This window comes from Halichoerus grypus, chromosome 2, assembly GCF_964656455.1.
Source record: "Halichoerus grypus chromosome 2, mHalGry1.hap1.1, whole genome shotgun sequence".
Classification (NCBI taxonomy): Eukaryota; Metazoa; Chordata; class Mammalia; order Carnivora; family Phocidae; genus Halichoerus; species Halichoerus grypus.
The window spans coordinates 179,868,188-179,889,288 of record NC_135713.1 but is presented as its reverse complement, the minus strand read 5'-3'; the positions used below and the strand labels follow the sequence as shown (position 1 = coordinate 179,889,288).

General features: G+C 47.3%; 1 protein-coding gene across 4 annotated transcripts in view; it reads left to right on the top strand.

Annotated features, from left to right (window-relative positions):
* The first annotated feature begins 517 nt into the window (after positions 1-517).
* The window catches only part of HLF (HLF transcription factor, PAR bZIP family member), a 56,020-nt gene continuing 35,436 nt past the window's right edge, over positions 518-21,101 (top strand). Inside the window, exons 1-2 of one of the 4 annotated variants that reach the window (XM_036090551.2) lie at positions 518-1,042; positions 3,163-3,522. In XM_036090551.2, the coding sequence (XP_035946444.1) occupies positions 928-1,042; positions 3,163-3,522 (475 nt within the window). In that variant the 5' untranslated portion in view covers positions 518-927. The remainder of the gene's footprint in view (positions 1,043-3,162; positions 3,523-21,101) is intronic. The other 3 variants (XM_036090554.2, XM_036090553.2, XM_036090555.2) reach the window with 3 other exon arrangements.

The window sequence follows — 21,101 nt, the reverse complement described above, 5'->3', positions numbered from 1 at the left end:
CAGACATTCTCAAACTTGCTGCTCATTGGAACCACCCCTGGGAACTTTAAAAACTAATGATGCCTGGATGTCAGCCCAGAGGTCTGATTTAATTGATCTGGGTTGCTGCCTGGGCATCTGGGTTTTTGTTTTTGTTTTTAACTCCCCAGATTATTCCCAGGTTGAAAACTACTGAAAAAAATTCCTCATTCCTTTTCCTACTCTGAAAAAGTTGAGCTCTCAGCCCAGGTCGGTGATCCAGGGGATCTAGCACCTGTCTCTACGGCGGGCCCGCTCTGCAAGGTCCTGGAAAATCCGCGCGCGCGACGACGCTAAACACGTGGCGGCGGGGCGGGCGGGGCGGGTGGGGCAGGCGGGCGGTGCCGCGCGTGGCTCCGCCCCTGCACGCCTATCGGCGCGCGGTGCGGGCCCTGACGTCACTCTTGTCAGGGCCGCGGCACATGGGCGGCCGGATGCGCTGAGCCCGGCGCTGCGGGGCCGCGGAGCGCGGGGGAACAGCGGCCGCCGGCGCGGGGAGGGGGGTGGGGTGGGACGGCGCCCAGCCTCGGGTGCTGGCGCGTGGGGGCCGGGCCGGCGCGGTGCCTTACGCCCTTCTGCAGCCATCTGCATATTTTTTCTTTCTTTTTCGCAATTTTGAACATTTTGCAGGACGAGGGGTTCGAGGCAGGTGAGAGCATCCTGCACGTCGCCGAGGAGCCCGCGGGCACTTGGCGCGCTCTCCGGGGACCATCTGCACTGGGAACCCGAAAGTTTTTTGTTTTTATTTTCTTATGCAGATGTATTTATAAAGATATAAGTAATTTTTTTCTTGTCCCCACCGCCTTGAAAGCGAGTACTTTTGGCAAAGGACGGAGGAAAAAGCTCAGCAACATTTTGGGGGGCGGTTGGGCTTTTTTTTTTCTAAGAAAAAAATTTGAGTGCATCGCGATGGAGAAAATGTCCCGACCGCTCCCCTTGAATCCCACCTTTATTCCGCCTCCCTACGGCGTGCTCAGGTCCTTGTTGGAGAATCCGCTGAAGCTCCCCCTTCATCACGAAGACGGTGAGCGCTGCCTTCCTGGCTGCCCCGCTCTGGGAAGGAACGACGCTCCTGGGGTCCCCTTCCTTGGCTGGGCAACCCTGCTGGAGCATCCATCCCCTCCCTCCCTGTCCCCTGGCACCCTGTCCCTGCTTTGTTGAAATTTGAAGAGCTCACCCATCACCCCCCCAAAAGAGGTGGGGGGAATCCCCTCACTGAGCAACGTTTAAAATAGTGCTGGGACCGACCCAGGTTCTCTGGGTCCCGGTCCTGCGGCGCAGGTGGGAGTCATAACTTGACAGGTCAGTGTTCCCTAGATTGAGGCTTCCCCGCACGCAGAGTGAAACCGCCTGCGCGAGGGCAGAGCTTCCTGGGCTGGGGAGGAGAAACCAGAGGGCCTGGTTCTGTTGGGGGGGGGGGGAGGTCTCGCAGCGTAGCCTGGGTATTGGGATCGTGCTACTGTTTGTGTGTTAGTTGGCATCCGGAACTCTCGAGGTGTGAGCGGAGCCTCATGCTCTCCCTGCCAGGGGTAATTCAAAAAGCGGGGTGGGGGCTGGGGCTGGCGGGGGGAGTGGTCTCTGGGCGGGAAGCTGTGCACGCCTCCAGCTCTGACACTTTCCCCGTGCACTTTTCCTGGTGGGAGGGGAGAGCGGAGTAGGCTCACGTGTAACCGCGCAGGAGCCTCCTCTGGCTTGATCCCTTTCTTGGTAAGTCCCAAACCTCCCCCAGGCAACCTTGGCTGGAGCGGGAGAGGAGGGGTCGGGCGAGGAGGCGCCGAACCGAGCTGGTGCCGCCAGGGTTTTGTCATTTGGGCTGATGCCGTTTCATGCCTTCGATGTCACAGTAGCCAATGCGGACCGTGCGGCTTAGAGTGTAAAAGTCTTGAAAGATCATTTGGCTACAAATAGCTTGGGAGTACTCTCATCTTCTCTCCTAGCAGGGGGACAACCTGTTGCATTGCAAGAGTTGAGGGGTTTGGTTCGCCTTCTGCAAAGTATAGCTTCCCTTTTAACTCTCCTTTAAGGAGTAGCACTTGGGAGGGAGGTGCTGCCTGCAGTCTTTTGCATCTGTGGGTGTTTTAAGTCAAATTCTCAGGAGATGAGACTAGAGGATTAGAATGGATGGCAGCGGAGGCTGTGTTTCTCTGAGGAAGAAACTCAGAAGCCAGATTCCCTAATCCCAGATTCCACCCGCGCCTGAGTACTAGAATGGGCAAAATCCAGAGCAGGGTTTAAAGACGACCTGGGGTGAGCGGTACTTCCAGGTAGGACATAGCTGCATACCTCCGTCGAGGGTATGTAATCACCTTTCCCATAGCTGTGCTTTTGACAGATTGCATACATGTGTAATTTTTGTGAATTGGATCATACTTAAGCCTTTGGGGAAGAGGAGGGAAAAAAAAATTTAAAAAAAAAAGAAACCCTCCTTTTGTAAAATACAAGGTGCCTCAGCGGCTTTCTAAACAAATATATGTGGGCTCAGGAAGTTCTCAGTTTTTCTCCTCCGCCAGCGTGAGGCATTGGTCAAGTTCCTTCAGGTTTTAGGGCCTCTTATGTCTTCATTATAAATGGGGTTAATAGCTATTTGCAGGTCAATATGAGATTTTTGGAGATAATATATGGAAAGTATCAGGTATATAGTAAGTGCTCAAAGCATGGTTTCAAAGGAGGGTGGAGAGTCCCTGCTTTACCAAAATTAGAATCCCCAGCTCACTGGCTAAGTCTGAATGACCTCATGTTGTTACTGTAATGAATTTCCTGGAGGAGAAATCATGCCTGGTTATTGGCTGTTTTTTTAAAAATCACAGCAATTGTATGTAACTGCAGGTGTTACTTTCTCACTGTAGATGTAAATTATTTGTCTCCTCAAATCATGTACTTGAAAACTGCATTCCCTTGTTTATGTCCTAGATCAGCCAGTAGCCCTGTCCCAAGGACTGGGGCTTTCTTTCCAAAGTAAATAGGAAGATGTTGAAAAACAGGCAGAGATCCATGTCCTGTCTGAACTTTTAACTCTAGATCCACAAAAGCCAGCAGCCAGAGAAGAACCCTGGTGTTTGTGAGAACATTTTGAATGAGGTGTTTTGTAGCAGAGGCCAGGAGGGGTGATTAAAAAAGTGACACTTTTTTTTTTCTTTTTTAAAGTCCAACTTTCCCCCTTTTCTGCAGCATTTAGTAAAGATAAAGACAAGGAAAAGAAGCTGGATGATGAGAGTAATAGCCCGACGGTCCCCCAGTCGGCGTTCTTGGGACCCACCTTATGGGACAAAACCCTTCCTTATGACGGAGATACTTTCCAGTTGGAATACATGGACCTGGAGGAGTTTTTGTCGGAAAATGGCATTCCCCCCAGCCCGTCCCAGCATGACCACAGCCCTCACCCTCCTGGGCTGCAGCCGCCTTCCTCTGCGGCCCCCTCCGTCATGGACCTCAGCAGTCGGGCCTCTGCACCCATTCACCCTGGCATCCCGTCCCCGAACTGCATGCAGAGCCCCATCAGACCAGGTAAATTCTGAAAAGATTCTCCCTTCAGATGGGGAAGAGGGTGAAAGGGAGGGACAGGGCGGGGTGGGGGGGGGGCACAAATATCTTCACAATCAGGGAGAAGGGCTGGCTCTGAAAGAGGAAGCTTGTATTTCACTCACGGCCCTGATCGTCCCACATCAGTGAGCATCCATATGTCTGGGAGAGTCAGCTAATTGCAGATTCTATGGACCCACCCCTAGAAATTCTGATTTTTCAGGGCTAGGGTAAGGGCCCAGGAATATGCATTTTGAACCCCGGGGGATACTGATGCAGCTGATCCAAGGACTGCAGTTTAAGAAACACCAGCCTACAGTGAATGGTTTGGATACTGTAGGCACCCATCTCCTCTCCTGCCCCTTGCCCCCCTTCCCCAAATACATAGATATAGGATCTTGCTGAAAGATGTGAGTAGACTCTCTCCAAGGCTGTGTGTGGTTCACCTACATTCATTTTCTCTCACCTGAAGGGGAAAAAAAAATTATGAGTTAGGGGTATGGGGCTGATCACTTTTTCATCCTTTTCCTCTTGCATTCTCCTTGATTGAGAAATTGAATCTAAAAGCACCTCTCACTGTTAAGCATGGTTTAGCCTTTTCAGGGCCAGAACTGCATTATTCCTATAAACCAAATTGTTCTTCCAGTATCTTTTTTTTTTTTCATTTTCATCTGTTCATCACACTTAATCCATGTATGTCAAAGCCTGCAAGGTCGGCCGTAAGCGGTGTTGAAATACTACGTAGAAACATCACCCAAAATGTCCAGGACTTCAAAACCCACGGCTCAGTGCTCAGATATATACACAGGTTGAGGTGGCTCAGCCCTGGCTTTTATGCCGTTAACACTCTGGTGCAAAATGAACAGGAAGAAAGCACATTTCACGTGCACAGGTAACCAGGAACAAAGATTCAGCCAGATAAATTGTCAGGAAGGTCACTGAGCTGAGGGCCTTTGCTGCAGGGGACACAGAAAGCAGGACAATGGAGGACTTGTGCTGGAGATCATTCCTGAACTCCATGTCCTTGCCTTGTGAAGAATTTCTTTGACATGCAGAGTGAGATTAAAATGGAAGGAAATGATTCAAAGGAGGAAGAGAACACCCCTGCCTTGAAATATTAGTACTGGAGGTCAGGTCTTTCTGTGCTGGCCCCCTTCTCCAAAACCTACTTTGAGTGATAACTCAAGGCCACTGGCTGGAATAGAATTAAGTCTTAACCTCTGCCCACCCCAGGAGGCTGCAGAAGCTGGGGAATATACTCCTTGGTGTGACCCCAAGCCCTTATTCCTTGGAATGGACAGTGCCATGGTTTTGTTTCTTCCCAGGAACAGATGATCAGTGAAATAACCATTGAAACCAGGGAGAAGGGGCTGGAGCCCCAGTGAGAAGGTGCCCTCGTATCTCAGTCACTCTGCTCTGCAGAATGAGACTTAACCACCTTGTAGCTTTAGGAAGTGATGTAACCTCTCAGAGCTTCAGTTTACCTTTGTATAGAAAGGTATAGTTTTTATGGGATTGGGTTAATGTGAACGTTATATGTAATATATATATAAAGGGTCCAATGACTGGCAGTAGATGTTCTGGTAATGAGAGCAGTTGTCATTGTTGTACCTGTGTCAGCTTTTATCATTGATTTCAATCCTGTCTTCTGAAATACCTTCTTAAAATACTTAGGAACAGTATATAACCCTCCCCCCTTCTGGAAAGAAGTATCAAGAGATTTTGGCCAATAGTTACTGGATGGGTGTGTTCCAGCCTTAACACGGATACTCAGTTGACGGGTATTTCTCCATTCCCTGGCAAATACAAGATGTGTGCCTGGTTAGAAATATGTATTTTTTCCCAAAAGGCATGTAAATATTGAGTCCCCACATCTTTGTTCCTACTGAGAATCAAGAATCAGGGTTTGAGATTTGGAGGCTTCCTTAGAAGCCATTTGTCAGAGCTTGTTAGAATAAGTACTAATCAATGACTTTCAAAAACTTGGGGTGCCCCAATGTTTATAGCAGCAATGTCCATAATAGCCAAACTGTGGAAAGAGCCCAGATGTCCATTGACAGATGAGTGGATAAAGAAGATGTGGTATGTATATACAATGGAATACTACTCAGGCATCAAAAAAATGAGATCTTGCCATTTGTAATGATGTGGATGGAACTAGAGGGTGTTATGCTAAGCAAAATAAGTCAATCAGAGAAAGACAATTATCATATGATCTCACTCGTATGTGGAATTTAAGAAACAGAACAGAGGATCATAGGGGAACAGAGGGAAAAATAAAACAAGACGAAATCAGAGAGGGAGATAAACCATCAGAGACTCTTAATCATAGGAAATAAACTGAGGGTTGCTGGAGGGGAGGGGGTGGGGGGATGGGGTGACTGGGTGATGGGCATTAAGGAGGGCACATGATGTAATGGGCACTGGGTAGTATATACGACTGATGAATCACTGACCTCTACTTCTGAAACTAATAATATATTATATATTAATTAATTGAATTTAAAAAATACAAAAATGTAGCAATATTAAATATAATATTTGGGAGGAAAAAAATAAAGCTGCCCAAGAATAAAAAAATAAAAAACAAAACAAAACCAAAAAAACTTGGGGTGCCCCAATCAGATTTGTAATCTGTGACAAAGAACTCCTGAGTTTCAGCAGAAATCATTTTGTTAGGTACTAGGATCAAAGGGGGCACTGGAATCTAGAAATAAGCTCTTCATTTAAGTGTCTTTTTTTGGTAATGGAAACATACTTCAAAATAATCTTTGAATTGAAAACTCACTAATCCTAACAAGAAGGGAGGGGGGGAAGCTAAAGGTCTTCTTCAAATGCCAAGTACAGAGACAATAACACTCTGCCATAACAACTCCTACCATGTTGGTCATTACAAAGTTTATAATGCAAAATAAATGTCTAAGGGATGTGGACATGATGGACAGATGGTATGTCCCAAACAAAGCTGAAAAGGAAGAAGGTTCTTGATCGTTCCATGCAATCCCAGTCGTGACCAGAACAGAAATACCAAGTTAACCTTGAGGAAAAGAAGTCTTCAGAAGGGAAGAGCACATGTGTAGCCTTGAGCATTCTGGGAGCTGTATCATTTCAGTCTAGATCAAGATTTCTCAACCTTGGCACTGTTGAGGTTTCACAAAAGTCTTCGCTGTGGGCCACTGTCCTGTGCCTTGTAGGATGTTAAGCAGCATCCCTGGCTCCTAGCCCTTAGAAGCCAGTCACCCCCCCCACCACACCCCCCACCCTGTGACAAGTAAAAATGTCTCCTGTCACTGCCAACTGTCCCCGGGGTGGGGGTGGGGGGGCAAAATCACCCCTGTTGAGAACTACTGATAGAGACTTTCAATTTGGACAGCAAAATCTGGGCATAACTCAGGATCCTGTCACATGCACATGGATGCTTTTTGTCTCCTGTAATTCTTTCTGGCAAAACTTTTGAGAAGGTCAGATGACATTAGGTTGCCAAGAAGAAATATCATGCTAATAAGAGCATAGTTATATGCTGTTAGTTGATAAAAGTCTGATGTCCAGTGAATCGGGAGATAATTGCAAAGCAATTCTATTAAACATTTGTTTTCTGTATTTACTCAGCATGCATCTTTTGAGTTATGCTCAGTAGCCTGGTGTCATTAGTGCCACCTGTCAGGCTGAAAGGAAATTAAGCCATAAGCTGACAACTAATGCATTTCTAGGTCTACCCCAAGTGTGTCTTGGAACGATAAGGTGAGCGTTCTTACAAATTCTCTTAACCACTTACCATGATGGCCCCCCAACCCCCTTTCCTGTTTTATGCCCCCCATCCTTATTCCTCTGTCTAGCTGTCTAATCAAAGAATAAATCAAATATCCAAAGAAATACAGTTTTCCTTGAAGAAGTAACTCAGGGATCCTTTGAAACCTCCCATGGCTATGGGGTGATGGCTCAGCTTTCTGGGCTGACATCTTGATGACGGTGGTTGCTGGATGCTGTAGCCACCTGCACCGTCTTCTCTGGTGTCCAAGGTACCACATTCCTGGTGGTCTCAGGTCCGCGGAGATGGAGGGAGTCATCCTGACCGCTTCGATGTTTGCCTTTCAGTTGCTATCAGAGATGGTACCCGGGAGTGCTCTCCTGGAGGTATGCGCTGGGTGCTGGAAAAATAAGAATCTGTTTGCCCAGAGAATTGAGCGATTGCTTTAAGGACAGCAGTCCCTTTAGGGAAAGTCATCTGTAGCAGACAAAGGCAGAGTTATTTTTAAATCACATGCTTGTAAAGCCAGATTTGAAATCGTTTCCTCTGGTGGTTTTTCTTTGAATAGCTTGGGGGTGTCCTACCACAGTTAGACCCATATTCAGCTGAGAATTAAGAAGGCTGTCTTTCTAGTTGTGAGCACAGAGACCGGGTCATGATGAAGCCTGGTTACGGAGTGAAGTGAAAACCCTTCCATGCGGCAGGCGGTGTGTGGGAAGAGGAGGGCATAAGTGGGTGGCAAAAGAAGAGTGAGGAGGTGGGGGAGAACCCGTGGTACCTTTGCAAGATGGCATTTGTGTTCTGTTTCTGCTGACCTTCCTTCCTGACATGGTTTTGGCGTGGAAGGAACATGCTGGCTGTGGGATCTGAGTAATGACGGACAGAAGTTCTGTGCTGGTGGGTCTGGGCTCGTGGGAGGTCCTGCCCAGGCAACGGGATGCTCTTGCGTTTCTCCACATCATGAGGTGAAGCTTCAGTTTCTCCCTCCTCTTAAGGGCGTGCAGTTCTATATTTTCCCATCCAGCACATTGATATGTCTGCAGGTTGGGAGCATCGTGATTGATAGTTGCTGTGCACTGCGCCTCAAGTCGCTTGGAAGTGTTTTGCATTCATTGGGATCAAGGACATCATGAAGGGGAGAGAGTCAGCTTTCTTCTGGAGGTAGTCAGACATTTTTCTGTTTCTTGTTAGAGTGATTCTTCCCCACCATACCCTGTAGAGGACAGACTTGTCCTTTTCTCTTAGCTTTGACCTGTTGTGACATTCCCAGGACAGGAGTTCCTAGTCTTCTGGCAAGAGGGATTTTCAGGTGGGTGTGGAAAGCGGGGTGGCGGTGAAGAGCTTAAGCTCTGGACCTGGGGGCTTGGGTTCCCGTCCTGGACCCGCATGGGCCTGCTGGGCAACTTTGTGTCGATTTCCATACCTCTTTAAGCCTCAGGTTACTCTCAATAGCAGGGAGATGACAAATAGCCCCCCTCCCGTGGGGTTTGGCAGCGTTCCGTGGGGTGGCACCTGACAGTTCGGCACGGTGTGTGGCACATGGATACTCCGGGCCTGGAGCTGCTGTTCTGATGTCAGCGGCATGGGGGTAGGGAAAGAACTAGACTGTATTCCCAACCCCCGTTTTCCATTTAGGGATTTGTTTCATCCAGTCCCTTTCTCTCTGCAAAAATAGGACATGCTTTTTTCTTTTTTTTTTCTCCCCTCCAGCATGCCCAATCCTTCTTCTGTGTAGCCTGCTTGACTTTGCTCCTTCATTCTGGGTTAGGACAAGTGACTTCCTAGTGTTAACCCAGCAGCGTCACTTCTGGGTTAGCAGCTCTTGTTCTGCCAGTGTGGAAAGAGCTACCGGCTTGGTGCCCAGCCCCCCTCCTACTCCCCACCCCCCCACCCCCCGGCTCTCGTGCGAGCCCTGCAACCCTGGCCGCCTGCCTGTGTGACCGTGTGCTTCAGGCACGTGGCAGTGCCCTGTTGAGCTTGCCCAACTCCGGGTGGTGTGTTGGCTTGCTTCCGTCCCCCACCCCAGCCCTTGCTTCTCTTCCCAGGCGAGCTACAGCAAGTGCCAGCAAGAAATTGTAATCCTGACCCTGGCATGAGAAAGCTGAGCCCTGTAGGGCCGTTCATATGCCAGGGAAACCTGCTCTGCCCAGCCCTGTAGCCAGACCCCAGACTCGGCCCTCTCTCCTGCGCCTGTCTGCCCAGAGGTCCTGTCTTCGCTGCACCACTGCGGCGGGCAGGATTCCTGGAGGCCGGCTCCTGCCAAGGGTCTTGGCAGAGTCTTTCCAGTTGAGCACTGTGCCTACCAGACTAGAAAAATAGCAAGATGAAGACAGAACTAGGTGGAGGAGAAAGAAAGGGGTGGGCAAGGTGGGAAGCAAAAAGCTTTGATAACATCCTAGTGTAGAAAGCCAGAGGATGAGAAGACAGCAGTGATTTATTAGGCTCCTCTGGAACCTCCCCTGCAACCGCACTGATCACTCTTCCCCGGGAGTCATTTTTTATGTCTCAGCATTGAAAATGGAGGGAAGAGGGAAGTAGCAGGGGAAGTCACAGGATTAAAAAAACACTGGGAAGGAACACGTGAGGGAGGGACAGGGAGGGACAGGGTCTGCATTTGATTCCTTAATGGAGATGGTTGAGAATATCTTTCACTTAGTATATATTTGATACTCCTCCAGCAAATGTCTTGACCCAAAAGCCCCTAAACCATTGTTTTGGAATGAACCTAAATTTCCTGAAGACCTAGATGCTTGGTGCACCCCCCCGACCCCCATCCCCGTTCACAGCACCCATCAGAATGGCCCTGTCTCTGAGGCAGCTCTGCATGGGCCATAGAGCAATGGCTTAGAGCTTAAGATCCAACAAACCAACCAACCTGGGTGTGAATCCTGACTCGTGCTTGCTCAGGATCTCAGGCAGGTCATTTACATGATCTGCTTCTGATTTCCCATTTGGAACCTTGGAAATAATCACTGGATCTGCCTCGTGGGATTGGGGAAGGTCCCGTGAGCCGGTGCCTATCGAGTAGTTGGCACAGTGCCTGGTACACAATAAGAGCTCAATAACAGTTTGTAACTGCCTGTGAGTGGCGTCCTCATTACCATCTCTGATCTTTCTCCCGGGAGGACCTAGCATTGGTCTCCTGGTGAGTCTGCATACGCTGCCTTTCCTAGCCCATTAAGGCCTCTGGTCGAGGAATTTGGATTTCTCCTCTGCCCAGTCTTGCTTGTCCCTCTTAGCTTCTGAGTTTTAGGTAACCTGGGGTAGCTAACTGCAACCTGTCATCATTCCTCCTTGCTCGTGAGATTAAAAACTAAAACAAACAAAATGCAGTTCAAAGAAGTTCCTGATTAGAAGGTTTCTCCCTGACATATTTACTAGCAAATCAATCAATCGATGTTACCATTGAATTTTTAATAATAGGCATTAGTATTTCTACTTGAAGGCAATATAAGGACCTCAGGGGTAAAGAAGCCGTATGGCATATCACAGTGCTGGAGGAGGAGAGAGGTCTAGTTCACCCTCCTGCTTATAAGCAAGACTTTGCATAAGCATTCCAGAGTAATAATTCATCTCTCCCCCAAATGGTCCTATAATGGATAAATCCTTACTCTTCCCGTACCTTTCTTTTCTCATCTACAAGGTAATATCTTTTTTCGGTTTCTGTGAGCTTTTTTTTTTTTTTTTTAAGATTTTATTTATTTATTTGACAGAGAGCGACACAGTGAGAGAGGGAACACAAGCAGGGGGAGTGGGAGAGGGAGAAGCAGGCTTCCCGCTGAGCAAGGAGCCTGATGCGGGGCTCGATCCCAGGACCCTGGGATCATGACCTGAGCCGAAGGCAGACGCTTAATGACTGAGCCACCCAGGCACCCCTCTGTGAGCTTTCTAAAGGTAATGTACAAAGGGTCCAGCATGGCCCCTGGCCCACAGGGGGCCAGCCTTACCACGCATGAGTCAGTTCTCTTACTTTTCTCTTGTCAGTGATGTGAAGGTTAGGGAGTGACAGAGGAAGTTTTAGGAGCAGTGTGGCTTGTCCCCAGAAATAGCATCAGCTTTCACTTTGTGGTGTGCCCTGGGGAGGACAGACAAGGGTACAGCTTGGCTTCTGGTCTCAAAGAGATGGCAATTTAGTAGGGAAGATAGAACTTTGAGGTAAAAGGGTGAGCGACGGGACAGAGTAGCATGTCCTTGGTGCCAAATGATGGGGACAGAGAGGCCTCCAATAAATCTACTGAAAAGAGGAGGTGGAAGAGTGATCAAGAAAGTGAGTAAAATGCTTAAAGATAAATAAGGGAGCAGTGCAGACAATAGGAAACCGCCAGACCTCACAGGAAGCAGCCACTGCCCCAGGGTGGGGGGGAGGGGGGTACGAGAGCCCGAGGTGAGTCCTCTTGGAAGCGCTGGCCCCTGTGTTGGGTCTGGGAATGAGAGGCGGAGCGCCAGAATGGCAGAGTGGGAGAGACAGGAAGGCCCGCGGGGTGTTGAGGGAACAAGGTGTAGATCCAGTTCGGCTGGTGGCAGGAAATTCGTATGAAGGAGTCAGGGAGAGGAGTCTGGAGAGGCCGGTGCCAGGCAGGCTGGCAGCTTCATGAATGCCCGGCTGTGGAGCTTGAACTCTATCCAGTAGGCAGTGGGGAGCCACTGAAGGTTTGCGAGGAGGGAAGTAGCATGCGGCTGTTTCCACTTGGGTTCAAGGTTGGATCTGAAACATTTTTAGATACTTCACAATAGTTTCCTCTGGCAAACTGGGACTTCCTTATTATTATTATTTTGAAAATAAATACTCTCCCTTGAACATCAAACAGCTTTTGCAAACACAATGTTCTAATGATCTAGAGAAAGTAATTCAAAAACACAGGGTTTAGGTTTCACTTATAAAGCCCATCATTTTGGGCTTTATGATTTTAGCGATTGGGGGAAACACTCTTTGGCAAGGAAATAGTTGGAGGGATTTGAATGGTTCAGAATTTAAAAGTCCAAAAGCAGGCCTGGTCTCATAGGAGTAGAAAAATAGATTTTAATAAGCCCAACCCATTAACATTCATCACTTTTAAATGCCTCTATTTTATAAGCTTACTAGGTTTGCAAACAAGTGTATTGAACTGACTTCTGAGTGTGGTTTTGTTGTTGTTGTTCTGTGTGTGTATGTGTATTGTGAGAAAAAGATAGAAGACCTGAATGCCTCAGTGGTACAAATCGTGCTTGATTATAAGGATTACCTGCAGCAGTAATATCCAGCTAAAAATACTTAGCCAAGTTTCTGGCCAGCTGATTAATTTTACTCCTGAGAGACAAAGGAATCATTATAGTTTTGCATTCTTGAGTCCTGACCTTGTATTTGTGGCTTCCTTCTTCCCTGAAACTGGAATTAATTGCACATCATGCTTAGATACGGTGGATGTGGGGTGTGTGTGTGTGTGTGTGTGTGTGTGTGTGTGTGTGTGTGTGTGTGTGTTGCTTCGGAAATGCTGCTAGAGGAAAGGGGCTTTGTGTGTGTTGTGGGGACAGGGTCTGGGGAATGGGATGGGGACGCCGAATGGCACGTGCATGAGGTGACTTGCCCGCATCCCCCTGAAGTGTACTCTGGTATCAGACCAAGATGACAGAAAGCTGGAGGAGTTGCCCTCACCTAAACCAGTTAACTTAAAAATAGCATTCAATGTGTGCAGTTTCACCTCCAGCTATGTACAGTAGACAATTACGGGAGTGTTGGCAGAATTGAGGGTCTGTTGGGGGAAAACCATACAGTACTCATTTCTGTGAAATTGGCTTCTGGTGGATACACACTCCATGACTGAAGGTGGAAATTCCTAAATGTTTGTTTTCTTTCTCTTCTGACTTTAACAAATATCCTTACTGCCTCAGCTCCCTACCCATCCAGCTCAGGATGGGAATCCAGTCTCACTTTATGTCCTGAAAAATCACACCATTCCACTGTCACACGAGGTTCCCGAAACTTTTGTTTTTAGAAGTATAATCTGGGATTTTTTTTTTCATTAATGATTTTTGGAAGAATGCTTTGGAATTTGGGGTCTTATAATGAGAGATGGCTTGTGGCTAATAAAACCTCTTCCCCTCTCAAATCTTGCCTGGGAGACCGCAGATTCCTAAAAACAATGAGCGCCTGCTACAGAAAGATGCTCCGGGGAGCTACAACACTAAATCATCTGTGACAAAATGTTCTCTTAGAAAGTGGGATTGCATAAATGGATCAGCAAAAATAAGTGCTTTGGCAGAAAACTCCTTGAGTGGGGAAGAGCAATGCTTTCTTTTCTAATTAGCTCTGGGTTTAACAGTCTGATTTGATGTCTTTGCTATGGAATCCAGGCCCGGACAGCAGAGCAGAGAAGGAAAGTCTCTTTGCTGCTCTGTAAGTGCTTCTGCTCTTAATGGAAAGAGTTAAGAAGCGAGGCTGTCCATTCATGCACGATAAATGCCTCTCGAATTGAATTGAATTGAATGGGAAAAGGGAAGGTTTGTTTGGGGAAGGATGCCACCGGGCCCTGACCAATGGAAATCCATGCTGTAAACCAGATGAACAAGATCATCTAGATATGCAGTAATCAGATTACCCAGATCAGAGATCTCAATACCCCAAGATATGAAGAGTACTTCTATTTTTTTTTAAAGATTATTTATTTATTTATTTGACAGAGAGAGACACAGCGAGAGAGGGAACACAAGCAGGGGGAGCGGGAGAGGGAGAAGCAGGCTTCCCGCCGAGCAGAGAGCCGGATGTGGGGCTCGATCCCAGGACCCTGAGATCATGACCAGAGCTGAAGGCAGATGCTTAACAACTGAGCCACCCAGTACTTCTAAAGGAGAGTGGCAAACAGTTAAACTCCATCTGCCCTGAGGATTAAACAGAACACTCAGTTCACCTTAGAATGGATTCATTATGCTGTGGGTTTCATTAGTTAGTATCACTAAGGAGATTAGGGAGGCTTTTACTAGAGAAAAGTTTAAAAATAGGATGGGGATCTCAGATCCAGTCAAAATAATATTGCTTTTAAGAGATCAAAGGCCACTGAAAGATTTAGAGAGGAAAGAGTGATGATCTAGAATGTGTAAAGAGCAAAGTAAAAGCCTTGTTGATAAACTTTCTGAGGATAAATTTATGAAACTGACTTCGTAAGAATTTCATAGATTTTATTTCATTACAGTTGATTTCTTTATATTAAGACACTTTCCCAGGGTAAGTAAGTGTCTTTTTTCCTGGTAAAATCTAGCATATATTTATTTCAAATGACCAGTAACCACCTGAATGATTTTTAAAATAATATCTACATCCGTGTCAAAAAATAAGTTATTTTTTAGCACTGTAAGTGAAATTTACTCAAACAGAACAGGCCATTTAGTAGCATTTAGTTACTAGATTCCTTACAAGTTTGAAGATGAATGAAATTTCACTACTCCTAAAACTAGGTGTGAAGAAGCAATTTGGATTTATTTAATTCTGTTTCTCTTCCTACCCTTCAGCTTTCCAGATAGTCACGTTACATTGATTCAGATTTTGTGATCATTTGACCTTTAATAGATGAAGCTGAAATTTACATCTTCTTTATGAAGAAAGAAGCAGATTAATTATGCAAATATAATCTTAGGCACATTTAACTTATTTGAGTACAAACTTGTCTTTAAAGACCTTACCCGTGTGTGTATATAAATTGATGTTCACAATCACAGTGTGTATCAGTGAGTGGCAGGAGAATGTCTGTCCTTTGGACGTTTGAGGCAGTATAGATTGGCGTTCCCACCAAATTGTTGCAGCTTCTCTCTGTCTGCCTCCCTCCCCCATCTGCTCCATCACACTTACCTTTTATATTCATAAACTTAAATTTTCCTATACAGTAAGTGTATGGAACCAAAAGAGCATTTTTGTTCATTTACCTACCATCTAGGATGTCCTAGACCAATCCCCAAGGGTAGTGTTTTTGTTTTTGTTTTTTCTTCTTGAATTCGACTAATGAAATAATCATCTATTGGAACAACTTCCTCTCATTCTTCCCCTTCTCTGCATCCAATAACATGGGGGTTAAACCTCTGGCCTGAACTTAGATCTCGGCTCTGTAATACTTCTGCCTTTGTTTTTTGCTCTGAACGTGGGGGAGATCATACCTGCTCCAGAGGATTCCTGGAGGAGTAAATGGGGTGGTACCTGCAAAGCACTTGAACAGTGCTCAGTACAGAAGTGGTAGCTTTCATCACTGGGATCTGTATTCTCCTCTTCCTCTGCCTCCATCGTCATCACGTGGACACTTAAGTAGGAGGGCGTCTCGTGCTACAGCACTGATGGCCTGGAAACGGCTCTCCCACCTTCTGTGTCCCCCTCGTTGGTAGGGAAGAAAGAGTAATGAGGAGGCAGAGCAGCTGAGCATCCTGCGTATCGACTTCTGTGGAAAGATCTACTCCACCTGGAAACCCTGGTTGTGGTCCTGTAACAGTGTAACTACCTGCTTTCTTGGGTGGCTCTGCTAGGAGATGTATGCTCCACAGGCCAGCCTGTGTCTTTCATCTCTGTCCCCCTACCAGCCTCTGACTCTGTGTTTGAAAGAGCGTGGGAGGGGGAAGGGAGAAATGGAACTTATATACATTTCTCTGGGGACTCTCAAGCCTTTCCAACATGCTATAAAATTTGTGAGTTGGGTTTCTTCTTTTTTCTCTTTGGTGACACCTTAGGGTCATGGGATGGAGAACTAGCAGTCCCCCTAGTTGTTGGTGATGGGCTGTTGGGTGGGGAGAGGTAGGACAGCAGGTCCCCAGTGGTAGCCAGCTCCCTGGCTTTCTGCTCCCCCTAGTGTAAACCTCTTAGACACTTTCTTCTTAACCCCCCCTACAAGGTGGAAAAGTGGCAGGGAGGTCTCCAGATAGGAAAAATGGACCCTTCTGTTGAAGTGGAATGGGAACGTGAGGAAATTGAGAAAACCAAAGTAGATTATTTGGAAGAAAAGTATGAAAATAGTTTTTTACACAAAGGAGATGACGAGAAGTTGATTAAGAATTGGGATTAACCTGATATGACTTTGTTTTTCAACCAGATTAGAGATGTGGAGTTCTTGGCATAGGTCTTGCTATAGTACTTTGTGTACTGTACATATGGGTGTGGCAGGATAAAGCTTTTCAAGGTACAATAGTCCTGTCTTAAGATTAACAAAGTACATCAAACTAGGCAAGATTTCCCCCTCTGGATTCCAGCTAGAGCTCCCTGAGCATATTTTTACATCTAATGAAATATCTCTGCTCTTTCATAAAGGAGTGGGCACAATGCTCCTAAGTTTAAATCAGCTAAATGCATATGAAATCATAGCAATACCCATTATGTGTTAAAGCCAGGATGGTGCTAAGCACTTAATGGAAGGGGTTGTAGGAAATCAGCTCATATTAGAAATGATGTTGGTTCCTGGAGTTTAGTCTGCTCCCAAGAGGATTGCATATTGTGGCTACGTCGCCAAAGTACGTTTTCTCTTTTCTTCATCAGCCCTTCCACTCTGATTACAGGCAGCTTAAAAATAAATTTGGGCATGTCTCGGTGGCCAAAAACCATGGAGATCAGGATGAAATCATCTTTGAGGCAGAAATAACAAGCTTTGATAAAGATATTCAAAGAAACACAGTCCTAATAGCACAAGCATGTCATGGTTGGACCCTCTAGGCACTAAACTAAATTGGATTTGGAGTTGAGGTCTCCTGAGAACCCATGATACCTTGGGCAGGTCACTTAAATTATGAGCCCCTTCCCCACCTTTCCTCACCTGGAACGTGGCGGCCAATCACAGGATGGTCATGGGGTTAAATTACATTAAATGGGCTAATCAGTGAGGGGACCTGGGATTGTGCCTGTTCACAGTTGTCACTCAGTTTTAATTCAGAGTGAGAATCCGGTATTTATTTATGTATTTATTTTTAAATATTTATTTGAGAGAGAGAGAAGGGAGAGCACAGAGGGAGAGAGAGAGGGAGAAGCAGACTCCCCACTGAGCAGAGAGCCTGACATGGGGCTGCATCCCAGGACCCTGAGATCGTGACCTGAGCCGAAGGCAGATGCTTAACCAACTGAGCCACCCAGGTGCCCCGAGAATCTGGTATTTAAAGATTACTTTCTAAAAGGTACTTGTAGTTCAGTGTTTGGACTCTCCCAGATTTCTGTGTTGTCAGGCTGAGTCTTTGCAAAGCCTCATGATGCTTCTTTAGGTACACTAAGATCTACTTTATAATCCCAGCTGTGCTATCACATGTCTTAAGGAAGTTGTCAACCTCTCTGGGGTTTTACTTCTTCATCTGTAAGATGAGAATAATCTACATCCTTCTAATTTACAAGTATGTCATAAATATAAGTTAGCCAATTAGAAAATTGACCAAAGTAAATTCAAATTAAAGTGTACATTGGGTTAGCATTCTTATTTCCATTGGGTTTTAGGTGGCAAGAGGGGATGGGGTACCTGGGTGGCTCAGTCAGTTGAGCATCTGACTTTGGCTCAGGCCATGATCTCAGGGTCCCAGGATCAAGCCCCATGTCGGGTTTCCTGATCAGTGGGGAGTCTGCTTGTCCCTCTGCCCCTTCCCCCGCTCGTGCTATCTCTCTCTCTCTCAAATAAATAAATAAAATCTTAAAAAAGAGAAAACATGTAGCAGCAATTTGGAGGTAGGCCATTTACAAAGAGCACTGAATTTGGAGTCAGCCAAGTTGAGGTTCTAGAGCTAGTTTGCCAGGATTGGGTTATGTGTCCCTGGTCACTGAATCTCTCAAGGACTCCATTTTCTTATCTGTAAAACACGGCTGCTATTTTTAGCTCTGTGACTCTGTTCTAAGGCTACTATGAGCTGGAAGACTAACATTCAAATTTTGGTGCAAAAAATGCAGAGCCTCTTGGAGTGATGGTATTGCTCCCAAGCAAGGAGATGGATTAAGAATCTGACCTTCTGCCACTCATAAAGAATGGAGTTTAAACGCTAAAGCTGAAAAGCAAAAGACATTTGACACCTTTGGAAAAAATAACAGCATTGGGGCGCCTGGGTGGCTCAGTCGTTAAGCATCTGCCTTCGGCTCAGGTCATGATCTCAGGGTCCTGGGATCGAGCCCCGTGTCGGGCTCCCTATTCCGCGGGAAGCCTGCTTCTCGCTCTCCCACTCCCCCTGCTTGTGTTCCCTCTCTGTGTCTCTCTCTGTCAAATAAATAAATAAAATCTTAAAAAAAAAAAAAATAACAGCATTAAAAGCTAGTTTCTTCCTTAAAAATGGCCTTTGTTCTGAATGGGGACTCCTGGCTTCTCTGTGGTAGTCACCATTCCTGAGTAACCCTGAAAGCGGGTTATCTGGCTGGAATTACTGCTCCAGGAGCTGGATTTTTTAGCAGTGGTTTATTAGCCAGACAAAATAATTTTTTTTATGGGGGGGGGGGAGAAAAGGAAAACCCCAAGGCCCACAGCTCGCTCTTTTGATGGCAACTTCTCTAGGAGGGCAGTGGCCCTCTCTGCTTCCGGCTTGCTCCCCTGCATGTCTGGATTCAGGTTTGTGGCCGCCCACCCCCCACCCCTCACCATGGCAGCAGGCTGCAGCTCCCAGCTGGCTGCAGTGCACTGCTAGGTGCCTGGAACGTCATGTTGGAAGACTGAAGCCTGGGCCGGGCTCAGTGGAAAGAGTCCTGTGATGAATTAAGGATGTCTGCCATGGGCATAGGTGGGACAGTATTTGTGCCAGGTATCTGCTGCCCTGACAGCAGGTTGGAAAGATCCTTCAGTACTTGTCCCTCCTTTGGGCAGAAGATCAAGGACTCGGGCCAGTGCGGTTTCTGGTGTTCTGGAAAGGTGTTATTCCGAGCCCCTGGCACATACTATTTTGTGCTCTGCGGGAGGCTGCTTCTGGGGAGCTTGATAGAACGGAAGAAGGGAAGTCTCTTGATTCTGCACCGTGATCACAGGGCAGGAGTTGCAAGGTGGAGAGAAGTTGTAAAAGCAACAATCCCCATCAGGTTCCAGTGGACACTGCAGTGGAGGTCAGGCTTGGGTGGGTGCTCACTGCTTCAGCAAAGGCTTGGGTGGGTGCTCACTGCTTCAGCAAAGGCTTGGGTGGGTGCTCACTGCTTCAGCAAAGGCCACCACAAACCACCGAGACTGGCAGGTGTGGCCAGCAGTCATGGCTGCAGATTCCCTGGAAAACCTGGACCTTGGATGAACGGGAGGCTGGGCCCCTCAGTGCCCCCACACTGTGATTCTTGTGCCGCCACCTTCTTGAAGAAGGCATTGGAGAATTTACCAGTCTGCTTGGGCTTGGGATGACCTTCCGTTATCCATGCTGATGGAACCGATATTCTGAAGTTTGTTTCTCTTCCGTTTTAGAATGAGCTTTATGTGTCTGTGCTGTGGATCTGCTTTCCTGGTGATGTTTGAACCTGTGATGCTGCTCACAGCTCTCCCAGTATGCCTCCCATAGCCAGCCAGATGTCTCCTAGCTTGAGATCCATGCACTGTGCCAGTGGAATAATAGTGGTCACATTTTATTGAGAACTTACAATGTGCTCCCTGGGATCAAGGTTACTGTGTGGCAAGGGGTGGGTCCGGGAGTGTGTGAGGCAGGGGGGTGGTGGCCCTGAGGTTAAACATTGTCTGCGGAGAATCTAGAGAGCGGACCAAGAGAGTTCGCAGAGAGTGGACCTGGCTTCCTCTGCTACTGTGGTTTCTTGCTGTTTCCAATGACTGCACTTGAGTTCTGCATACGATTAACTTTCAATTATCCTGAGGCCGATTAACTGGTTTGCAGATTAACCAAGGTGAAGGCTCACCTGGGCCTGGGAGGTGCTCATCAACTTCGCTGCTTCATAATTAGCTGGTTATGGCTGATTGCCTGCCCGTGGTCAAGGAGCCTGGGGGGCTGGGCTGCTGCAGGGGAGGAGAGCAGAGGCGCAGTGTCTTCTAGGACTTTCTACTCCCTTCAACCAGAGGAACCCACTGGCCCATAAAGTCCTGCCATCTCCAACATCGTCCCTGAGAGGTTCAGAAGCTCCCTGGGGTCTTGACACTCACCCCTGGTACCTCCAGCCTCCACACACTCTCCACATTGGGAAGATCAAGTTGGCCAGAGGGCATAGTGAATTGGAAAATCCCGGAGATTGTGATCTGCTGTGTTAAAAGGAGGCTCAGTGAGCAGGGGTGGCTAATCCCCCCTTTTCCTCCTCAGCCTGTGAACCTCCCCCCCAAAGATACAGCTTGACAGGCTTGAGGCCCTGAGTAGTGGTTCCCTCCCGGGGTCAGAGGAGGACAAGGCCACAGTGGTAACGAGGCAGGAGTTGGCCACAGAAGCAAGCTCTTCATGGTCCAGGCCTTCCCACGGTGATTGTTTTGGTTGCTTATGATTCCCTCCCCGTGGTTGCCTGTGTTCATAGAAAGTTGACTGCATTTGCTGGGCCCCTGTGGGGTGAGGGAATAGAAATATGTGTGTTTACCATCCCTTACACCAGATCAGAATATATACAATTGAACCTAGGAGTCAAACTGCCATATTTGGGGTAGTCTCAGTTTTGGGGCGAGGTGCCCAGAATGCCAGGTCTACTCCAAATCTTGAGAAGGTGTCCACGAAGGACTACCAAGAAACATTTGCATGGGATCATGTTTGATGGGATTCCATGGATTATTTTTATTTCTCTAGCAGCATTCCCCTGAGCACCTGACAGGTCTTTTCCTCCCGGACTCTGCTCTCCGTTTGCACTTGCAGGCCTGGAAGACCTCGCCTTGACGCCAGTGAGTTTGCCGGCAACTGCCGTCCCTTTGCAGCCAGGACCGCGCGTGGGTTTCCCTGGGTCCTTCTCCCTGGCTCACGT